The 21,135-nt window shown below is 37.0% G+C and overlaps 2 protein-coding genes across 2 annotated transcripts; one reads left to right on the plus strand and one right to left on the minus strand.

The window, feature by feature from the left end:
• Positions 1-704: 704 nt before the first annotated feature.
• Positions 705-17,610, minus strand: slc26a6 (solute carrier family 26 member 6). The gene is made up of 20 exons (XM_037684958.1): positions 17,396-17,610; positions 16,753-16,895; positions 15,704-15,843; positions 15,369-15,479; positions 15,104-15,279; positions 13,793-13,957; positions 13,357-13,509; positions 13,196-13,278; positions 12,975-13,122; positions 12,777-12,890; positions 11,406-11,483; positions 10,919-11,014; positions 10,646-10,752; positions 10,227-10,296; positions 8,412-8,504; positions 5,680-5,802; positions 5,410-5,568; positions 4,700-4,754; positions 2,631-2,770; positions 705-761 (listed from the first exon to the last, which is right to left on the minus strand). Exons 2-20 carry the CDS (start codon positions 16,878-16,880, stop codon positions 738-740), a joined length of 2,163 nt encoding a protein of 720 aa, XP_037540886.1. The 5' UTR covers positions 16,881-16,895; positions 17,396-17,610; the 3' UTR covers positions 705-737.
• A 756-nt stretch (positions 17,611-18,366) lies between these two features.
• LOC119417695 (piggyBac transposable element-derived protein 4-like) lies at positions 18,367-20,639 on the plus strand. Its single transcript, XM_037684959.1, has one exon. It carries the CDS (start codon positions 18,628-18,630, stop codon positions 20,398-20,400), a length of 1,773 nt encoding a protein of 590 aa, XP_037540887.1. The 5' UTR covers positions 18,367-18,627; the 3' UTR covers positions 20,401-20,639.
• The last annotated feature ends 496 nt before the right edge of the window (positions 20,640-21,135 follow it).

Raw genomic sequence — 21,135 nt, forward strand, 5'->3', positions numbered from 1 at the left:
GTCAGTTTTACAAATGTTGAGCTAAAATTTGATGTGGTAGTAGCTGAAAATCATTATCAATACTATGAGTGTGACATCTTACAAATGTGTGTGAGATAAATTGCACGTAATGTTAACATTTGACCAAAACGGCGTGTAAGTTGATAGTTTAATATGCAGAAAACTCGGTGGGCAGTGTGCGTTCCTTCAAAGGTTAGACCTTTAATTTGGGCTGATTAGTAAGTTTTCATTTTTTTAGATGTCTTCAAGATGGCTTTTGTTGAAACTTTACAATGCTACACAACAGCTTCGCTCGGGAATATGTTACAACAGAATATAAACTGTTTGCATCTATCCAGGCAACAAAAGGATGTTTGTTAAGAAATGTTGGTACAGTCTCCATAAAAAGCACAGTTTATTTAAAAGTTCTCATACGGCAAATAAAGGTTAAACATACTGTAAAATAGAAGGCCTTCAGATTCAATATGGTGCACGTTAAAAAGTATTTATTTTGATCAATCTAGAAACTATACAACTAAAGCAAATGTCTGCCTGAATGTTCAACATGAATGTATACAGTGTAAACAAGTTTAATCTCATCCTGTTAGATTTACAGTCAAACATCTGCCTCGGTAATTTAACTGAATGCATTTACAACAGAGGCACTGGAAGATAACTGATGAAGAAAAACAACTGTCTGAATCCTCCAACAGTGTCCATCACTTCTGTATAACATCATCCATGGCTCCTCGCAGGACTCAGAAATGTGTTGCCTGTAAATCCTGTGAAACAGAAAGGAAAGACTTGAAAAAGAGAGGCAATAAATAAATAAAAGCAACACGCAGAAGTTATGGGAAAACAACAATGACTGACTATCTAAAATATGTAGTTTCAGTCTCAAAGTTTAATGAGGAAAAATAAAACTGACATTGCTGCTGCCTGGAAACATGACTCAGGATGCAACGTTCTCAGAAGTAATGACTCAGAGTTAAGTGGTTTTAAATCTTCATTTGGCGCCATTTGATTCACTTTGAAGTTAATAAGCTGCACTTTAAATGGGCATTTGGAGAGAATTTAAAAACCTTGCTTGTTTTTGTTAGGACCTGAAAATGCTTAATTAATCACAGTAAAGTTTATGTGAATAAATTTAACCATCTTTTACAGCAGAAATATATCTACAGCAAAACCTTTACTTTCTTATGAACTGATTTTTATATTTACCTAATCAAGTAGGAACATTATGATACATACATAAACACCAAAACTGTTAAGGCACAGATAAAAGCATTTTAACCAAAATGTATGCAGGCATGCTTGCAAGCACGTGTATTAAAATCTGCTGAGATCGGCACAAACGCATGCCGCCCATGCAACGCCAGAGAAGTAATTTGTTTTCAGACAAAGGCTGACGGTTTGTGCTGGGATGAGCAGTAACTCTGCTGCACAAAGGAAATGCAACAAATGCAAAATGCCATGTTGAACTGTGCACACAGAAAGCACAAGTCATTCTACATCAAAACCCATTAATTAATTTTTTAAGCATTTCATACGCAGCCTCTGTCATGCAGTCTATTTAACTAGAATCAATAAAACAAGAGGCGTTTTAATCATTATTTATTAGGGGCAGCTTAATGCATTTGTTCCACTTCACAGACTGCAAAGGGAACTCAATCAATTCCCCAATCTCCAGTCAGTAATGAGTTGTACTCTTTTAATTAATTTAGATGTGAGTCTCCTTATGACTAGAGCAGGGTTGTCTGACCTCACTTAGCTCTGTTTGAGCACAAATGATCACCAGAGGCCTGGAACTGACGCTAAACCTGCAGCTACATTAACATATTTCATGAAGACTTCAGACTTTTCCAGGTGTGTTTGTTTTTAAACCTTTAAAATCATACTTTATTTCTACAACAACAAAAAAAAAAGACGTAAGCTTGAGCAGATTTTTATGATTTGCATGAATGCTAAGCCAGCAATCACACTGTTTTCCTGTTTATAGTTTTACACTTTTTTGGGGTGGTTGTTTTTGACATTAGACACTTAACATGATATAAAAAAAAAAGTTCATCAACAGAATATTATTTAAATTATCCTAATTTCAGTTAATTTTCTTTTCAGTTGTCCAGAAAAAGTGATTGGATTTTGATATTTTAGCATAAATCAAAGCCAATTTAAAAGATTTATGGAAGGATGGAAAAACCATCAAACTTCAATGCATTTTGTTTTGAACTGTTAAACATAAAAAAATATAAATATAAAAAATATAAATACTAAAATAAACTACTACTTGTACTACTATTCCTACTTTGCAGTTTTTTACTTATCGCGGGGCTTCCGGGTACGGATCCCCCGCGATAAATGAGGGACTACTTTCAGTTCCAGTATTGTTATTTACAACATAATCAGTGCAGTCTTGATGCTCTAGGTCTAGGTAAAAATGCAGTAAAAACTTTCTCACAGTAGCCATAATAACCATAAAATATAATGGTAAAGCAACATAATTTCCTGTGCTGCTATGATCAGTGAAGGATGCTAAAAGTTTAAAATTTCAAGTGTTAATTAAAAATAATTGTATTTTTTGAACAGTGCCTTTGAATTTTGTTGAATGCAGTTTAATAAAAATGAATGCTGTTGTGAATGCATGCTCATACCTCAAGTTCTTCATGATATGGGCTTCTTGTCCTGACAGACTGACAGTGCAGAACAGCATCGTGGATGGTGGTGAAGAGGGAGGACTTTGTCACTTTGTCATTAAAAAAACCTCCAGTCTTCAGGTTCTCCACCACACCGGCTAAACGCAAAGATAAAAAATAAACATAAAACACAAATAGAAGCATGCATACAAAGCTGAGGGAAGATGAGATGATGTACCAAAACTGGAAAATGAATAAAAACATATATAAAATGAAGTTAAACTCATGGTTATAACCTCAAATAATAAAAACTGGTGAAAGAAGCAATATCAGAAGGGCGATTTATGTTCAATGAGCCACAAACGCTGTTGCTAAAACTTCACGGAAGTCTTATAATAAATTCAAGAACAAAAAAACTACTTTTTCCTTCCTTTTTTTTAATATAACGGACTATAAACTGCTGCTATATATTTACTTATTTACTTATTTATTTACATATTTATTTACTTACGTATTTATTTACGTATTTATTTACTTATTTATTTACTTATTCATTCCACATTATTTATTCTGATCTAACTCTGTGATTATCATGAGAGGATGTTTAAATGCATTAAAAAACAGCTGACAACAGTTTTTACTGGAGGATGCATTCCTGTTTAAATGCGATCCATGATCACGTGTCGACCAGATTTAGGAAACTCCTGTCCTCAAAACTGCTTTAACATTTTCTCTGTGAAAATACGACTCTATCAGAAAGCATGTAAATAATGTAATAACCAGCATGCCTAGCTGGTTTAGACAGAAACATCTGTTTGAGTTCGTTTGTAGCTCCAACACAACAAAAGTGATTTTGTATGTTATATATAACAACTGTTTTGGCCTCATTTTTTCATTATTTAAATATATCTGCATTGTTTTATTAGGGCTCTGATGCATAAGCATGATCAATAATCTGTCAAAACATTTTTTTGTCCTGTATCTCCTAAAAACAAGTCATGCAAATCTTGCATGCAGTTTAAGAATGGCGTGCTATAACGTTTTTTGGCAGCTCATTGCACAACACTGACAAAAAGCCGTGGAAATAAAAAGGTTTCTGTGTGATTTTGGCAAGCAGATTGGAAAACACAACCCTTTAGGAGTTCTCTTGATCAGTAGAGACATCATTTAAAGTTTCATATCTTTTTTTATTGTTTTTACACGATCACAAGTTTTATGATTTTCACAGATTTTTCAAAAGCATGAACTGATTCTTCTGATTCAACGGATCATATCAATTGATAGTTACTAATGTCCTACTTTAACTTTTGAAGTAAATATGTTAATCTTTTGCAAACGTTTTTATTCAAACTCCCACAACTCTCTTTAATACATATATAAATTATACTTTAAAAAGTTAATGTAGGCATTTTTGTCTTCTTTTCTTTTCCCTTGTCTTTCACTGCCAGAGTACTGAAGGTTTTCTCTCTAACTTGCCCAGAATACAGAGAACGTTCACTCAAATTCCCATTGACTTCAGTTATATATTGTACGTCAAAAGATTCACTTTTCACTATTTTTTAAACTTATTGTAACTCCTAGATAAAATGCATAAACATGTAAGTTCATGTGTGACAGGCAATATCTTCTGCCACTCAGATTTCAAGAATGTGTAAGATGCATCTTGTGTTTTTTTGCACAGCGGCTGTTTGTTTGAGACTTATTTTTCAGTCCGTTACTGCCTGCCTCTCATTAACTCGGCAGTCAGGGAGTGACTGGTACAGAAGTGTGGTTACCATAGTGAGCCACTGGTAGCAGCTTTAACATCTTGGATAATTACAAAGTTCTGTTGGAAGTAGCTGAATTCACACCCTTCAAAATGTCTTCAGAAAATTTCCAGTTGGTCTTATTTAACGATTCCATTAGTTGTTTTTACATATTCTTATTTTGTGTGGCTTCAACATAGTGTTTTTTGCCCTTCGTTAAATGAAGAGCACTTTGTAACTTAGACTTTAAAAGATGCTAAAGAAACAAACCCTTTTTTACCCCAATAATTAAATCCAATTTGAGTACTTTAATGTCACTCCACAGTTTGATATTGCACTTACTTTGGCAGCCAGCAAGAACTACTCTGATGCCAATTTCTCCGTAGTCTCTCCAAATCTGAAACATAAAAGCACAACCAATTAGGAAACATAATTTGTTGAATAGTTTAAAATAAAATGAAACGATGCTTGTAAATTGAAGCAAAAATGTTGATGGATGAACGAAGAGCCATCCATCCATCCATTTTCTTTACCCGTTTATTCCATTTTGGGTCACGGGGGTCGCTGGTGCCCATGTCCAGCAATCACTGTGCGAGGGGCGGGGTACACCCTGGACGGGTCGCAAGTCCATCACAGGGCCACATAGAGACAAACGAGACAAACAACCATTCACTCTCTCACTCACACCTAGGGACAATTTAGAGTTACCAATCAGCCTAACATGCATGTTTTTGGTCTGTGGGAGGAAACCGGAGTACCCGGAGAAAACCCACGCATGCACGGAGAGAACATGCAAACTCCACCCAGAAAGGCGCCTGGACCGGGGTTTGAACCAGGACCTGCTCGCTGAGAGGCAGCAGCTCTACCAGTTGCGCCACCGTGCTGCTGAACGAAGAGCATTTGGGTTAATTTGGGGTCAAAGTGTTGAGCAAACTAATATAAAATATAAATGGCTTATCAGTCAAAGTCTTACTGCAGTCATGATGAGGAACAAGAATACATTTCCAAATCACAATTCTGCTTTTTCTGCTGTAACACAACTATGTTCTTACACTTTGTAGCGTCTTGACTCCCACTGTGTCCAGGAAGTTTACTGGGCTGAGGTCAAGGATGATGGCTCTTGGCAGTGAGGGGTCGAGATCATCGTCCACCTCAATGATAGAAACCTCCTTCTGCTGTTCGAAATGTTTCTCCTCCTGCTCAGAGGGAGACTTGTGTAGAGAAAAAAACATTTTAGACGACTAATAAAATGACTAAAAGAACAAAATGTTTGCAGGCCTGGAAGGAAAATGTTTACAGTACAGTATTTAGGATTTACTCACCAGGGTCACTCCATTCTTCTTGAGCTGTTTTTTGGCTTTCTTGGCTTTTTTCTTTTCGTGCCTCTTTTTTTTGGCTTCTAGTTTCTTCTTTGCAGACAGGATCTTTGTAATGTCAATACCAGACTGAAATAAACAGCAGAAAAATGACATTACTACGATTGGAAAGACTTTTTGACTTCATTAGTTGATGTCATCGAAGCATTTCACCAGTTAATATGGTGTTAATATTAACCCTTTATGCATGAATTATGATAGCTTCATCCAGGATTATTTTCTAAAGTGTTTTTATTTTTCTTGGGGCATAAAAAGGGTGGAAGGGTGGTACTGCTTGATAGAAAGCTGACCCATAAAAGGAATAATTTGCTCATCAACTGACTGAAGCTCTTCAGAATCAACTGCTGAATGGAAGGTTTTCTCAAGTGCATCCAACACTCGCCTGATTTTGAAGAACCTATCAGCATTTCCCGGCTCCTGTGAGTAATTATCAACATAATGAATGTACCTCAGAAGTTGCTCAAATCTGTCTACTGACATGCCATTTGCTATCAAATCAAGATGAAGCCCCTTCGCCGATGACCATTACATTCTTGATGTTGGGTATCTGAGGTATGACATGACAGTCTTCATTTCAGCTTCTGTCAAGGTTAGATTTTTTTTCCTTTTTGGAGTGCATGCACATTTGTATTCTGAACAATTTGACTTAAAAGATCCTCGAGAAAAAATGCACAAAGAAATCTATTGGTTCATGTGCCTCAACAGTCACCTTCCACTTCCATTAAAAAAAGAGGCATTTGGCTTTTCAAATCAATGTCCTTGTTTTTCCAAATATTTCAGCTTTTCTGACCCTCAGCTCTGTCAGGTGGTGCATCTTCAGCAACTTCATGTCCCTCAATATCTTGATTTCCCTCAGTAATCACAGGTTCCTCATCTTCAGCCACTCATCATCACTTCCACTTGCTTCATCCTCACTTGAGTCAGCAGGCAGTTGCTCTATTATCTTGTAGGCTTTTCTATGCACTACATCTGAGCTCTACAAAATATAAAAACCTCATTTCTTACTCGGATGATGGGAACAGTGCACTTTATTTTCCCCTTACAAAATCTTCCAATCACGTACATAATAAAATGTACCTCGGTTTATTTACTGCCAAAACATTTTCTGTAGATGGTGCATATTCTAGAAGAACAGTCAGACTAATAGTATGAATTGCTGTTGATCTATAGCCGTTGATGTATGATGTCCAATTTAGTGAACAGGCGATCAATTATAATTTTCTCCCAATATAAAGTTAACATTTGGAAAATATGCCTTGTGATGGACTTGCGACCTGTCCAGGGTGTACCCCGCCCCTCGCACAGTGATTGCTGGACATGGGCACCAGTGATCCCCGTGACCCAAAACGGAAAAAGCGGGTAGAAGATAATGGATGGATGGATATTTGAAAAAATATATCGGCGGTATTACTCTTTAGTTGTTACTTGATATTACCATATATGTTTTTTTTTATTTTACCTGCAAGGGTACTATAAAAGATTGACAGAATATTGCTGAGCCGCATGCTTTCTTGTCTGTTGGCTTTCTTGGATTTGAGGGAATAAAACCTGCACTTGCAGTAAATGACCAGTAGATGGCAGTATATTGCATGATGCACTAGTGTCCACTTATGCATGTTTGTTTATTTGTAATATGCAGGTTAACACAAGGTCAAGAATGCAATGAAATGCTCAGGATTAGAAGAACCAATTCGACTAGCTAAAAAAAACAATCAAACAAACAAACAAAAGCAAAACAAGAAATACTAAAGCATGCAATAAGGGTACAAAATTCAGTACCGTAAAGTGAAAAATAGGGCCAAAAGAAATAATAAACAAACAAAAAAACAAATAAATAATCACTTTAGTGGTCTATGTGCAGTTATGTCTTAAAAACCTACAAGAAAATGGCTTTACATGGCTGTCCGCTGCAGTGACCACTAGGGATGAAAGATAAAAAAGTAAATAAAGGTCAATACCCAAGTGCTTACGAAAAACTAATTTTAGCACTTTGCTCGTAACATATGATTGAACAGAAACATCCAAGGAGTCACCAGACAGCATCTGATAGTGATTTCCCCCCTCGTAAACAATCCTGCAGCTCCTGCATAGCTGCTCGTTATTGTCTCAAAGACGAGGAGCTGCCTTTGAAATGTTGACGCTTTAATGAATGAGACTCCCCCTCTCCACCCCCCCCTTTTTTTTTGGCATCTTTTGTTCACATTCTCTCAGTTTGTCTTTACTTTCATAGCAAAAAGACACACACAAAAAAAAAAGAGAAGAAGGGAGGGAGTGAGGTGTCTCCAAATGCTGAAGAGAAGAAAAGAGTAGAGAAATTAGTGGGATGACATTTTTAACAATGTCTGTCACAGTTGTGATGTGTGAATTGGTGACGCGTCTCGTTGGTTGTTAGTGTCAGAAATGATTTTTGTAAAGGAGAAGTTAATTGCACGGAAACGGCGACAAGATGGATTGTGTCTGGAGTTGGCTGTTTTTTTAATTTTGTCTGTGTCTGTGGGTTTAAGTCATTGAAGCAGCGGCTATGGTGAAGAGCATGTGTCACATGAGTATTCCTGTTGGTGTAGGTGACACAGATTTTGTTCGGAGCATTACAGAGCTCATGCTGAAGGCCAAACTGTTAGAAGTTTACAAATCGAGATTTGCGTGCTGTATTTATGGGTGTATGTGTGTGTTCTCACCTTTTTCCCCAGGGCTTCTTGGTACATCTCAGCATTGGCAAAGTAGAGAGTGGCAGAGGAACGAAATATTAATATTCCCGGCACCTGCTTCACCTAAAGTCAGTTAACGAGAAAAACATTTTAAAATATTGACTAAATGACTCCGCACCAAGTCAAACAAGACTGATGAACAACGTGAACTCAGAGGCATGAAAAGCCAAAATATTTAAAAGCAGATTACTGAGATTTAATGGACAGTTTTTTTTTTTTTCGTTGAAACTAAAGTGAAATATTGTGAGGTAGTAAAAATCTTTCTTACAGCAGAGTGAGAAATCAGTTATTTGGTGCTCAATTTAATTGTCTGCACACTTTATGTTGCTTTATGTATATCAATATGTTCTGCTCATTCAGGAGATGGGTGCTCTGACTTTTTTGTTTTTTGTAACTTTCAGAATTGTTTCATTGTATTTACATTTATATTGCACTGATATCGTTTCACTCACTTCAAAAATATTATGCTCTTAAAAATTTGCAATACCAAACCTGAACTGTTTTTGTCTTATGCTACTTTTAGTTTTGTTGCTACCTTTTCTGTTTAGCTTTTTCTAGTTTAGCTTTTAGCTAGTCTTTTGCTTGTTTAGCTTTAAGTTAGCTGATTTCATCTTTTAGCCAACCTTTTGCTAATTTTAGCTTCTGTTAAGCTTTTTAATTCAAGCTATTATTACTTTTAGCTTTTTGGCTTACCTTACAATCTATACGTTTAAGCTAACCTTTACTACTTTTACTTTTAGCTTTTACGTGGCTTTTTGAAACTTTTATTTTATATTTTGTTTCTTTTTGTGTAACACTTTGTTACTTTTAGCTATTACCTAGCATTGTATGAGTTTATCTAATGTCTAGCTACTTTTAGCTTTTAGCAAGAATTTTAAAATGTTTACCTTTGCTATTTTTAGTTTTAGTTAACCTTTAGCTACATTTGGCTTTTAGTTGGCCTTTTGTTACCTTTAGATTTTAGCTAGTTAAATCCCATTGAGCCTTGAGGACTCATTTACAAGAGAGACCTGATTTCAACAAAGAATGACAACAACAATGGACAACAGCGAAAACAATAGACAGTTATTAAAAAGGCATACAGATTTTTTTTTTTTTACCAATAAGATGGCAAAAATGTAACAAACAGCTAGATTATAAGGTGAATGCAGAAAACTAAAAACAGGAACACGTCTGCATTGGTCCTTGTATGTTTTTGGACTGTGAAAGGTCACCGGAGTACCTCGATAAAACTCACACAAACACGAGGAGAACATGCAAACTTCACACAAAGACTCTCAGGTCCAAGCTGGGGATTGGACCCTGGACCTTCTTGCTGTGAGGCAACAGCGCTAACAGGCAGCACAACAAGCTTTAACAAATCAGTTTCAGCTTCAGCACAATTTAGCTACCTTGACATTCACACTGCATTTTTGCAGAAAATTTAATTTCTATAGTTCTCTCAGTAATCAGGTGACTTCTCAATGGCTCAGTATGATAATACAAATACTCAAAATATGGAACAAATGGTCCACTTCTTTTTACTTTTCTTGCATTGATATTTTAAAGCTGATACATTCCTTATATATTTATTAAATATAGAGCAGATCTAATCTGTCAGACTAGATCATTGTTTGACTGGTTGATTATAAAATTGTAATAAATACTAAGTGAGGTGGAAAAGAACTTGTTCATTTGCATCAGCTGACACTGTAGAGTCACATGGGGACAGGGTATTAAAACACTTTGCACTTCAGTTGCTTTGTATTTGAAATGTCATGTAAAAAAATTGTTTTTTAAAAATACCTGATCATAGTCTTCCATTGGCTTATAAATATCTGTGTTGCCCACTTGTCCTAACAGGGAGTACTTGGGTCTGAAAAAACAAACCAAATAAATACCAATTGACACATTTGCAGCCTTTTCTGTAAAAAAAACAAACAGTTTTCATACATGCGGATACAGTAAAACTTTTGCAAAAATGTTTGTTAAATTTAAATTTATGCCTAAAACAATCAATACATAAAAACAAGACTGGAGTTAACTTGGAAGACAAGAATCTTTTCTCATTTGCCAGGAGTCTAAACCAATTGTTTCTCCTGTTGGGAGCAACTTTGTAGAGCTCTACACATGCATAGTGCACATTTTTGTGGACCCTTAATGTTTACAAAACCACAATTTAGTTTCTATAAGTGCGTGTGTGTGTGGATCAAACAAGAACGTACAGCTGAGTCCTGAAGATGACTATGAGCATGGAGAAAACAATGGCAGCAGCTAATCCCAGGTCAGGGTTCAACAACAAGGTAAAGATGAAGGTGGCGATCCAAATCAGCTGGAGGAAGAGACACAATGAGGAATGAAGCACAGAACAGGAAAACAGGAGACAGGCAGGTTCTGCTTATTTCAACACAGAACTGTGAAAGGTAGTTATACTCAAATATAATGGGATGGATGGACGATAATAAACATCTTCCTTGTGTGCATGTTGACACTCTCACCATGTCTATTTTGTTGCTCTTCCACAGAACACAGATATCCAAGAACTGCTTCATCATGCCGTGAAGATTAACTAAGATGATGGCCGCCAGCACCGCCTGGAAAAATGAATCCAACAGTGAGCAGTTTAGGTGCCAGAACCACGGCGCTCCAGGGTGAGACTGATTGTTTTATATCTAAACATGTGACTGAAAGACTTATTTAACTGCTTGAAATAAGAGACATTAATGTTCCTCTATAATTTTAAAAACTATAATGTATTTTCGTGTTACCAGTAAAGCGTTGAGTTAGAGGGTTATAGCCCATCTTCAGCCTGAAGCTGAAGAACTATAGGTTGATTGTATACTATAATAACATCACCTCAGCTCTGAGGTATTTTTGCCGAGCTTTGAGGCCGCCTGATAATGTTGCACACATTCCAGGGACACATGCTTGTGATTGTGACTGCTCACACACATTAAAACATGAGCAAAAGCACACAGTCGGTACCTTGGGCAGATCTTCAAAGAGCCTTCCAATCCAGAGTGTGATGAAGAGGATAACTACTGCTGATATGGCCCCGGCAACCTGCAGGGAGGTGAGAGGAAAAACGGTCACATGACAGATGGATGGATGGACACCAGAGGAGGAGTTTTAAAGAACATGAAAGAGATTCGTGATGGAGAGATTATGGGTGTTAGAAGACGAGACAACAATTCAAGTCTGATTTGTCCTTCAGTTCAGTGATGCAAAGGGACAATCTATTAGCTGTGTGCTTTATAAATATCTCAGCAATTACAAGGGACATTGTTTATAAAACTTTTATTATTGTTCATGTTAGAGGGAAGTGTTAAAATAGGAACTATTCTCACTTCAGGAAAAACTAAATTTTAACAATAAATATACTTGTTAGTGCCTTCAGATAGCTGGGAATTAAATTGGGCTGCAAAACACACAAACAAAAAAAAAAGTTTTTATTTTATTTTATACCAGCTATTTAATTGCAGGAAACATTACAACAACCTAAATCAAGCATGATTTTTATATATTTTTTAAATTCTGCAGCATTTTGTTTCCGCACTTCTCAAACAACTCATTTGTGTTTTGTTCTTTAACAAAAGCTGCTGACTTCTGCTGTAGACAAAAGGGTGATCATGTTTTTGCCTGTGCCCATGTGCTTCTGTGTTTGTCTGTTTAGAGAAATATCTCAAGAACCACTAGACAGATTTTAATGAAGCCTGCATAAACTCATAATTAGCTTTTGGAGTTGCCCTAATTTAATGTAAAAATCAATGTCACGGCTAATTAAGATTAAACACAAAAAAGCCCCCAACTCTGTCAATTTTACAAATATTAGGGTGAAAAATGGTGCGTTAGCAGCAGAGCATCATTTACAACACAAACTCTGAACTCATAAGTGCAACAATGCTTAAAACTTTGACAGTATCTAATAGTCAACACTATCTGCTGGCAAAATATCTCATGAACCACAGTATTTATTTTAATGAAACTCTCAAGAAAATAATACTGAATGTGCATTCATAACTTTTGGAATCAAAACCACTGAAGAAGGTTTGCCACAATTAGACTTTATAATGCATATAAATAACTCAGACAGTTTTAAAGGTACTGAGATAAATGTTGGTGTAGTAGCCAATCATACGCCTCAACATATACTCAGATTGTGCAGAATACTTTTTGTGGTAATCAACAGTCCAGAAAAACAAACTGTCACTGCAAACATCTGGAAAAACAGGGCGATGGCCTTGGAGGGGAATGGGACTGACCATTTAAAAAATCCAACTTTTTTTAAATTATTTTTTTTACTATGACAGTGTTCAACTCAATGCTATCTAAAAGCAAATGTAACAGCTAACAAACCTGAGTCTTCCCTCCTGTGCTTTCCTGAACCAAGGTGCGAGACATGGAACAGCTGATGGCAAAACACTGGAAAATCCCTCCGATGGAGTTACTCAAACCCAGAGCAAGCAGCTCCTAAATCATAAAACACACAAAATTCATACACAGCAACTCACTTTGGAACAATATGCTGTTTAATCCATCTTTCTCCTTCCTGACCTGGTTGCTGTCCACCTTGTAGCCATATTTGAGCGCAAATATTCGTCCCAGAGAGATGGCAATTCCATAACCGACTACAGCCAGAGCGAAGGCATCTCCAATCACCTGGCCGAACAGAGACAAAGTCGGGACAACAGGAGGCTGGAGCCTGACAACAACAGAGCACGAAATCTGTTACAAACTTTAGTTGGCACACGTGAAGACTTGTGTGTGTTACTCACCCAGAGGGAATCCTTCCCACCACTTCCACTCCATATTTAACATCCACGTTAACCTGCCATGAGATTATTGTAGCAATAATAATCTGAAATGAAAATAACAGATACATTCTAGTATTCACTTTTTGCGTGCGTGTGTGCTTTAAATGTTCTTGTGTACTCACAGCGACCAACTCCACAGGTATAGGAACTGGTATTTTTTTATTCAACAATGCATTCAGCTCCTTAGCAATAATGAGACCAACTATGGCCACAATACTGACCACTAAAGTGCCAATGTTTGTCTGTGGGAGGAGAAAACACACCTCCAGGACAGTCTGAAAAGGAAAAGGGGAATTAAAAAAAGTAAAGGGATTGGATTTTATTTGTTAGAATAAGCTGTTTGATAAAATGTCCTTGCAGTCCTGGCAAGAACTAAATTTACTTTTTTTTTAAATCATGAAAATCAATGACTTAGCACAGTTCTTTTTATTTTCACTCTGATAAAATACATTCAGTGACTATAGTAATAATAATAAAAGACCAATAAATAAAAATAAAAATAAACAGGGGAACTAAATAAAAATCTAAAACGGAAAAAATGCTGATCACTTTCCTTACATAAATCAAAGAGAGAGGTCCGCTGTGTCTGACTGGGTTGATGCCGAAGGCGTATTTGAGCTGGGAGACGATGACGTGGATGGCAGCTCCGGTGGTGTAACCTCTGACAAGTGGCTCAGACAGGTACGTCACCACGAAGCCAAACTGGACCAGACCGAGCAGAATCTACACACATGATGACAAACATGAAGATCAACCAGCAGAAGGTTGGGAATCAGAAAATAAATTAACTTTAGTAGACTTGTTCATTAAAATGATCATGAACAGTTTATTGGCCATGTTTAGTTTGTCTGCATCTATTAAAAATATCATAATATGATAATATTATAATATTTATATCATAATATTTATATCATGTATAATAGTACAGTAAACTTTTTATCTGTTTATTTTATTAAAATATTTTTACTGTTTAATCAGATGCTCAGAGGATCTTTGCACTTTTATATTGTAGCCTTTTTTTTCTCCTTCATACGTTTCATTATTTTATTTATTCTTCCTATATTTATTTAATATATTCAGTAGACCTTATTTCATCAGACATGTCCTGTTTCTACACTGCATCAAGATTATTTTGAAGTTTATTGGTAAACCATTAATTCTGTGTGACACCCTTTTAGTGTTCACTAAACTTAAATATTATTATTATAAACTTATTTTTTTTAACCATGAAGTAGATTTAACCCCAATGAGCAAATTACAGTTTAAGAATTTTCTGGAAGCTCAAATGTTTTAAGAATTTTCACATTTTTTCCAAAGTGTTTTTCCCCCTTTTAAATTAAATTATTGAAAAATAAATTCATAATGCTTGAAGTTTCTCAAAGGAGTTGATTTTAACTTTTATACTATTTGCAGGTCACTTAAAAAAAAATCTTCTCCTTTATGAATGATTGTCTGGAACAGCCATTCTGTCAAGAGTTGCTAAAGCTTCACTAGCCGCTGTTATCTAAAACAATCAGACCTTTTAACCTGGACTGCTGCAGGAACAAGTTTCTCAAGTTAACAACCTGCAAGTTTATGTAATTATGTCCACAAGATTAGGTGACGTTAGAAATAGCTCCACTTTGTTAAGGTGAAGAAATCAAGAACTTCCGACGTGCTTCACTTCAATCATCACTTGGTCTGATTGAGCTTTATATCAAAACTTTGAACTGCACAGATGCATCAGAACTCAGATGGAAGATGATGCTCTTATGCTTCCAGAAAAATAATTATCAACAAAGATTTAGCATTTCCTGAAGGAATACACATCTCCCTCCGACATCCATGCCTGAGTATTAGACTCGGATCATTTTAGGCTGGAAAGTTTACCTGAAACATTCCAGATAAAAACGTGACAACCGCCGCCACCCGGACTCGCTCTTCATCGCGAGTAGCAATGTCTACGATGCTGGAGTTGGACACATTGTCCCATATCATAAAGTTTGAGTCTGGAGCCAGTCGCTCGGTCACCCCTCCTATCATCACACTCATCACTGCATAAGTTCCTGAATATGGGAAACAGGCTTATCAACACGTTTCTCTTTTTAAATAATCAAAAAAAGTTCGAGAAACAGGAAATGATAAAAATGCCCACCTACTGAGATGTGCTTGGATGTACCAAAAAGAAAGTAGATGAGGACGGGGTAGAAGGAGGAGTACAGACCAAACACTGGAGGAACGCATGCCAATAAAGCGTAGGCCATACCTGAAAAAGATGAAAAAATAAGATTGTCCACACTGGTGGGACTCAGAAGACAAGTGGACGTTCTTTTAGCAGCCTTTATGAAGAAGCCTTTCAGAAATAGATAAAAAAAGACCATCGGATCTAAAAGTCCAGTGACTGTGGCTCAAAATTTAACCCTTTAAATCTACTTCTACAAGATGATGACCTTAGCACGATAAACAATTTATGAGAACGTCCCTCCTCACCTTGTGGCAGCTGCATGACCCCCACGCTGATTCCTGAGACCAGGTCGCCGAGCGCGTCCTCCCTGAAGGAGTAACGAGGCAGCCAGGACACCACCGGAATAGTTCCCAGCAGACAGTTCTTCACCTTAGGACCAGAAGACCTGAGGGGTTTTGTGTCAAATACAGAGCAGAATGAAACGCATTTAATTAAAATTATATATATATATATATATATAAAAAACACCAATGTCAATCCTAAAGTCAGATTCATGATTATTTTTTAAATACAGCCTCTCAGTCAGTAGACGACTATCTTTGTATTGATTTATTTTATTTTAATTCAACACATCTTGTTTCAAACTTTTAAAAACTCTGTACACTTTATTTTTTTCCTATATTATTGCCCGCCAACAATCGCCTGTGTGCAGTTTGTGTGTCTTTGACCAAAATGTCTCATGAATGGACACATTTTGAAGACATATGCAGAAAGTAATCACTGAACGTACATCTACAACTGATTTAGCGTTTGAAGTCGACCAGATTTAGGATGATCTCCACATCCAACTGACCTTAAAAACACATAAATGACTTTATCTGCGTCACAGATAACGAGCTAGAATTTGGTGTGGTAGTGGCTGAGACCGATCCCTGTTACTTATTTTGAGCTCTAACAGAATATTCAAGAATGTTGATTCAACTTTTGCCTTTACCTGCTTGGTGTCGTTTCTGTATGTCTGTTACCATGGATACCGTATACATGGATGCAGTAATGACACAATGTAACTGAGTGTTGCATTTTAATGTGATGCACAAAGAACAGAACTTGTATTGATTGTTGATTCAAATGATTCAGAAATCACTTTTGACATTTAAATGCCACAGGTTCTTTATTTCAACAAAAAACATATATATATATTACATTTAATAAATGGTGAATCCATTCTACTTCATTTAATGGTAAATTGATGGATGGACAACATGTTATATCTTAATACTTTGTTTTGCTTTAACTTAAAACTATATAAAACTGGGAATTTTAGGACATAAAGGCTAAATGTTGATATATTTACCTCATTGACTTTGATATTTTATCACACAGAGATGGTTTTGAGTCAGATTTTTGTGCAAGCTCATCCAGCTCCTCTTCATTCAGGATCTCCCTCTTCACCTCATAGCTCAGGTGTTTTCTCTCCTCCATGGCTACAAAAAAATTCTGCAGGCAAAATTTCTCAGTCATTATTATAACAATATGAAGACAGAACAATGTCTAATTTCACAGTATTTGTCATTTATCTATAACAGTTATGACACTAATGTCCAAAGATCTTTGTTTTTTGTTTGCTTTTTTTTTTTTAGCTTTGAATGATTTACAGGTCAAAGTTAAGTGTTTTGACAAATATAAACTCTGAAAATGATCAGATTTGATGAGTGGAATAGCAATGAGTGAAAAAAGCTGTAAGTTTGGAAAACTTTTAGAAAAACAGCTGCTAGTTGAAATAAGTAGCGGCTCATAACTTTTGTATTTTTGAAGTTTCAGACAGTACTCCAAACAAATTTAGATATTTTTTAATTTTTTGACCAATGTTACCTTGCTTTAACAAGGTTAAGTCATGGTCCTTTGGACAGATTCTTCTTCGGACCTTCTTCAGAGGTCCTGACTTAACCTAGTTAGATTTTTCTACCTGGATTATTGAGCATGCACCAGAACCTTACCTTGGTTTATTTTAAGGATAAAGTGACGGATTTAAAACTCCAGATTCCAAGCGTGAAAATATAGGATCCTTCTGAAGTCCTGAGAACACTTCAAGTTGATTGTCTCATGATATGTGGTCTTTTGATCTGATGGATCCAGTCCAGAGGAAATGCATCCAACTCCAAAACAAACAAACAAAAAAAAAATCAGATTTTTTTTTTTTTTAATTTCCACCTTATTTTAAACTAAATGTGTTCTCATATGTCACAAGTTGGACTTCCTCCTTTGGGATAAATAAAGCTTGCATGTGAGTGATGGTACCTCCAATGTCAACTTGATATTTCCACAGAATTTTCCATCAAGTCGCCTCAAACACAAAGTCCAGATGATTGTCAACTGCAGCCAAATAATAAAGTCAAGGGTTTATTTTAAAACCCACATTAGAGGAGATTCTATATGATCACCAGACGAGGAAAACAAAACAAGAACTTCTACAAGTATAACTTCTCACTAACTTCCCCACTCGTCAGACTTGTCTCTGTCCTCTCATGCCTTCAGTCCCCGTGCAGAACTCCTGATAAGGCACCAAACTTCGTTCAGGAGGGACAGAGCAAAGTTCTTTGTGATCACAGTACAGACGGAAAAAGAGGAGGTAGCAGAACACGGAGAGTTTTATCATTTACAGAATAGACAATTTCACTGATTTGAGCTTTTTAATTCTTTAAATGACACTTTCAACAAAGAACAATTATATGAAAAGGTAAATGTGAGCTTAGAGAAACAGAGATTTTTAATTCTCTTTTCTTTAACTGTGATGAGTCATACGTGCCTTATCGGTACGTTTTAAGTTTTTAAGTGTATTTGTTTGTGATAAGATCAAACAGTCGGTTTAACCATGTCATGGCTTAACCCTTGTGTTATGTTAAGGGTCAATTTGACCCGTTTCAATTTTTGTGTTGATCAAAGTGCAGGTTATCCTCTTTTTTTCCATGAAATGTTGTGACTTTTTCTCCTCTAGGGTCATGAACTTCTATGTAAAATCTGGACTCTTTGATGTGTTGTTAAATGTCTGCACACAGTTTGTATACAAAGATGATGTTGCGGGTCATTTTGACCCGCACACAGAGTAGCTGTTAAAAATCCAAAAAAAAAGTCTTTGATGTACTTCATTTTGATTGCCTCTGAATAAACATTCAGAACCAGGTGTGTGTGGAAGAGGGACTTTCTCTCCCCTGTCCTTGTCACTGTTTCCATGCCCGTTCTTGGAGAAACACCAAAAATGAGCTCCAGACGATTTACAGCTGAAGAAGCTTTTTCGCAGCTTATGAACTGGGATAGTGATGTAGAGGAAGAGGTTTCAGAGACAGAGGATCCTTCAGAGCCAGAGGACAATGCCATTGATGATCCAGATTTTCAATTTTCCCATGATGAGGAGGATTCAGAGGACGAGTCTGCAGGTGTCCCTTCTTCAGATGAAAACCAAGAAATGCAACAATCGTCATCCACAGAGGGGACATGGACATCTAAAGATGGTAAAATAAAATGGTCAACATCACCACACCAAAGCCAAGGTAGATTGTCATCTTGTAATGTCATCAAAATGATTCCTGGTCCTACAAGATTTGCTGTCACAAGAGTTGATGATATTGAATCAGCATTTCAGCTCTTCATATCCCCACCCATAGAGAAGATAATCCTCAACATGACCAACTTGGAGGGGAAGCGTGTCTTTCAAGAGAAATGGAAGCCACTGGATCCGACTGACTTGCATGCTTACATTGGAATCCTGGTGTTAGCTGGCATATACAGGTCAAAGGGTGAAGCAACTGCAAGTTTATGGAATGAAGAGAATGGAAGGCCAATCTTCCGAGCAACAATGTCTTTGGAGACATTTCACATGATCTCTCGTGTGATCCGATTTGACAACCGTGACACCAGAGCTGATCGACGTGAGAGAGACAAACTTGCAGCAATCAGAGATGTCTGGAATAAATGGGTCGAAATCCTGCCTTTATTGTATAATCCTGGCCCCCATGTTACTGTCGATGAGCGCCTCGTTCCATTCAGAGGACGCTGTCCATTCCGACAGTATATGCCAAACAAGCCTGCGAAATATGGCATCAAAATGTGGGCAGCCTGTGATGCAAAATCCAGTTATGTTTGGAACCTGCAAGTATATACTGGAAAGCCACCTGGAGGAAGACCTGAGAAGAATCAGGGAATGCGTGTGGTTTTGGAGATGACTGAAGGGCTGCAAGGTCATAACATTACATGTGACAACTTCTTTACATCCTACCGTCTTGGAGATGAACTTCAGAAGAGAAAGCTGACTATGTTGGGAACAGTCAGAAAAAATAAGCCAGAACTTCCCAGTGAGATTCTGAAGATGCAAGGAAGACCTCTGCATTCCTCAAAATTTGCTTTCACAGAGAAAACAACACTTGTTTCTTACTGCCCAAAAAGAAACAAGAATGTTCTTGTGATGAGCACAATGCACAAAGACGCATCTCTGAGCACACGAGAGGACATGAAACCGCAAATGATTCTGGATTACAACTCCACAAAAGGGGGAGTTGACAATCTTGACAAAGTCACAGCAACATATAGTTGTCAGCGCAAGACTGCCCGTTGGCCTTTGGTGGTTTTCTACAACATTTTGGATGTGTCTGCTTACAATGCCTATGTGCTGTGGATTGAGATCAACCAGCAGTGGAATGCCAGCAAACTGTACCGACGTCGACTTTTCCTGGAAGAACTAGGCAAAGCACTCGTCACTCCAAAGATCCAGAACCGGGTCAGGCCAGCTAGATCCCCAGCAGCTGCTGCTGTCATCGCAAAGGTCCAGGGCAGGGCATCTGACCAACCCACAATGGATCCTTTGGATACAGGTACAAAGAAACGCAAAAGATGCCAAGTCTGTCCCTCTCGAGATGACAGTAAAACAACTACCTCTTGTGTGAGATGCAAGAAATACATCTGCAAAAAGCACATAGTCACATTCTGTCCATCATGTGGGGAACGCTGAAAATGTTGACTGTCAAAAACCCGAGAAAATGCGGCAAGTTAAATGCAAAAAAAAAAAGGGTTCGTGAAGAGGGAAAAATTGAAATCAGGAGTTCTTTAATATAGTGTTGGAAGTGTATATCTCTACTTCTCATCTCTTCTAAATATTTGTATAATCTAAAATAAAGTTCTTATTGGTTTAACTTCATTTTATGACTGTTTTGAGTGGATTTACACAATGCGGGTCAAAATGACCCGCAACATAATAAACGTATTTTTTTCTCAACATAAATATTATACCAAAGGAGGGTATCATTGGAATTAATTAATAAAGCTTACTTAAAAAAATACAATTTGGATATTGAAGGATGGGACTTTTAATTCATTACGTTGTCACAATACAGCTACAAAATATTTCACTGGGATTTAACAAGGTTAAGTCAGGTCCTCTGGACAGATTCTTGTTTTTCACCAAACAACAATCCATCCAGAGGACCTGACTTAACCTTTTTTAGCTTTTTCTACCTGGATAGCCCCTGGTTTACCTCTGAGTTAGCTGACCTCTTGCACAGGAGGGACCAGCTTTGGGCAACAGCAAGACAGACTGGTTTGGACACATTTTGTCAGTTAAGGAATCGCTGTACAGCTTCCATTAAAGCTGCGAAACAAAACTATTATTTATTTTAGACCACCAAAAATCTAAACGATCCAAAGAGCTTCTGGAAAACTATTAAATCTCTTGATGGCAGCACTCACT

This window comes from Nematolebias whitei, chromosome 11 (assembly GCF_014905685.2).
Source record: "Nematolebias whitei isolate Nwh7 chromosome 11, NemWhi1, whole genome shotgun sequence".
Taxonomy (NCBI): domain Eukaryota; kingdom Metazoa; phylum Chordata; class Actinopteri; order Cyprinodontiformes; family Rivulidae; genus Nematolebias; species Nematolebias whitei.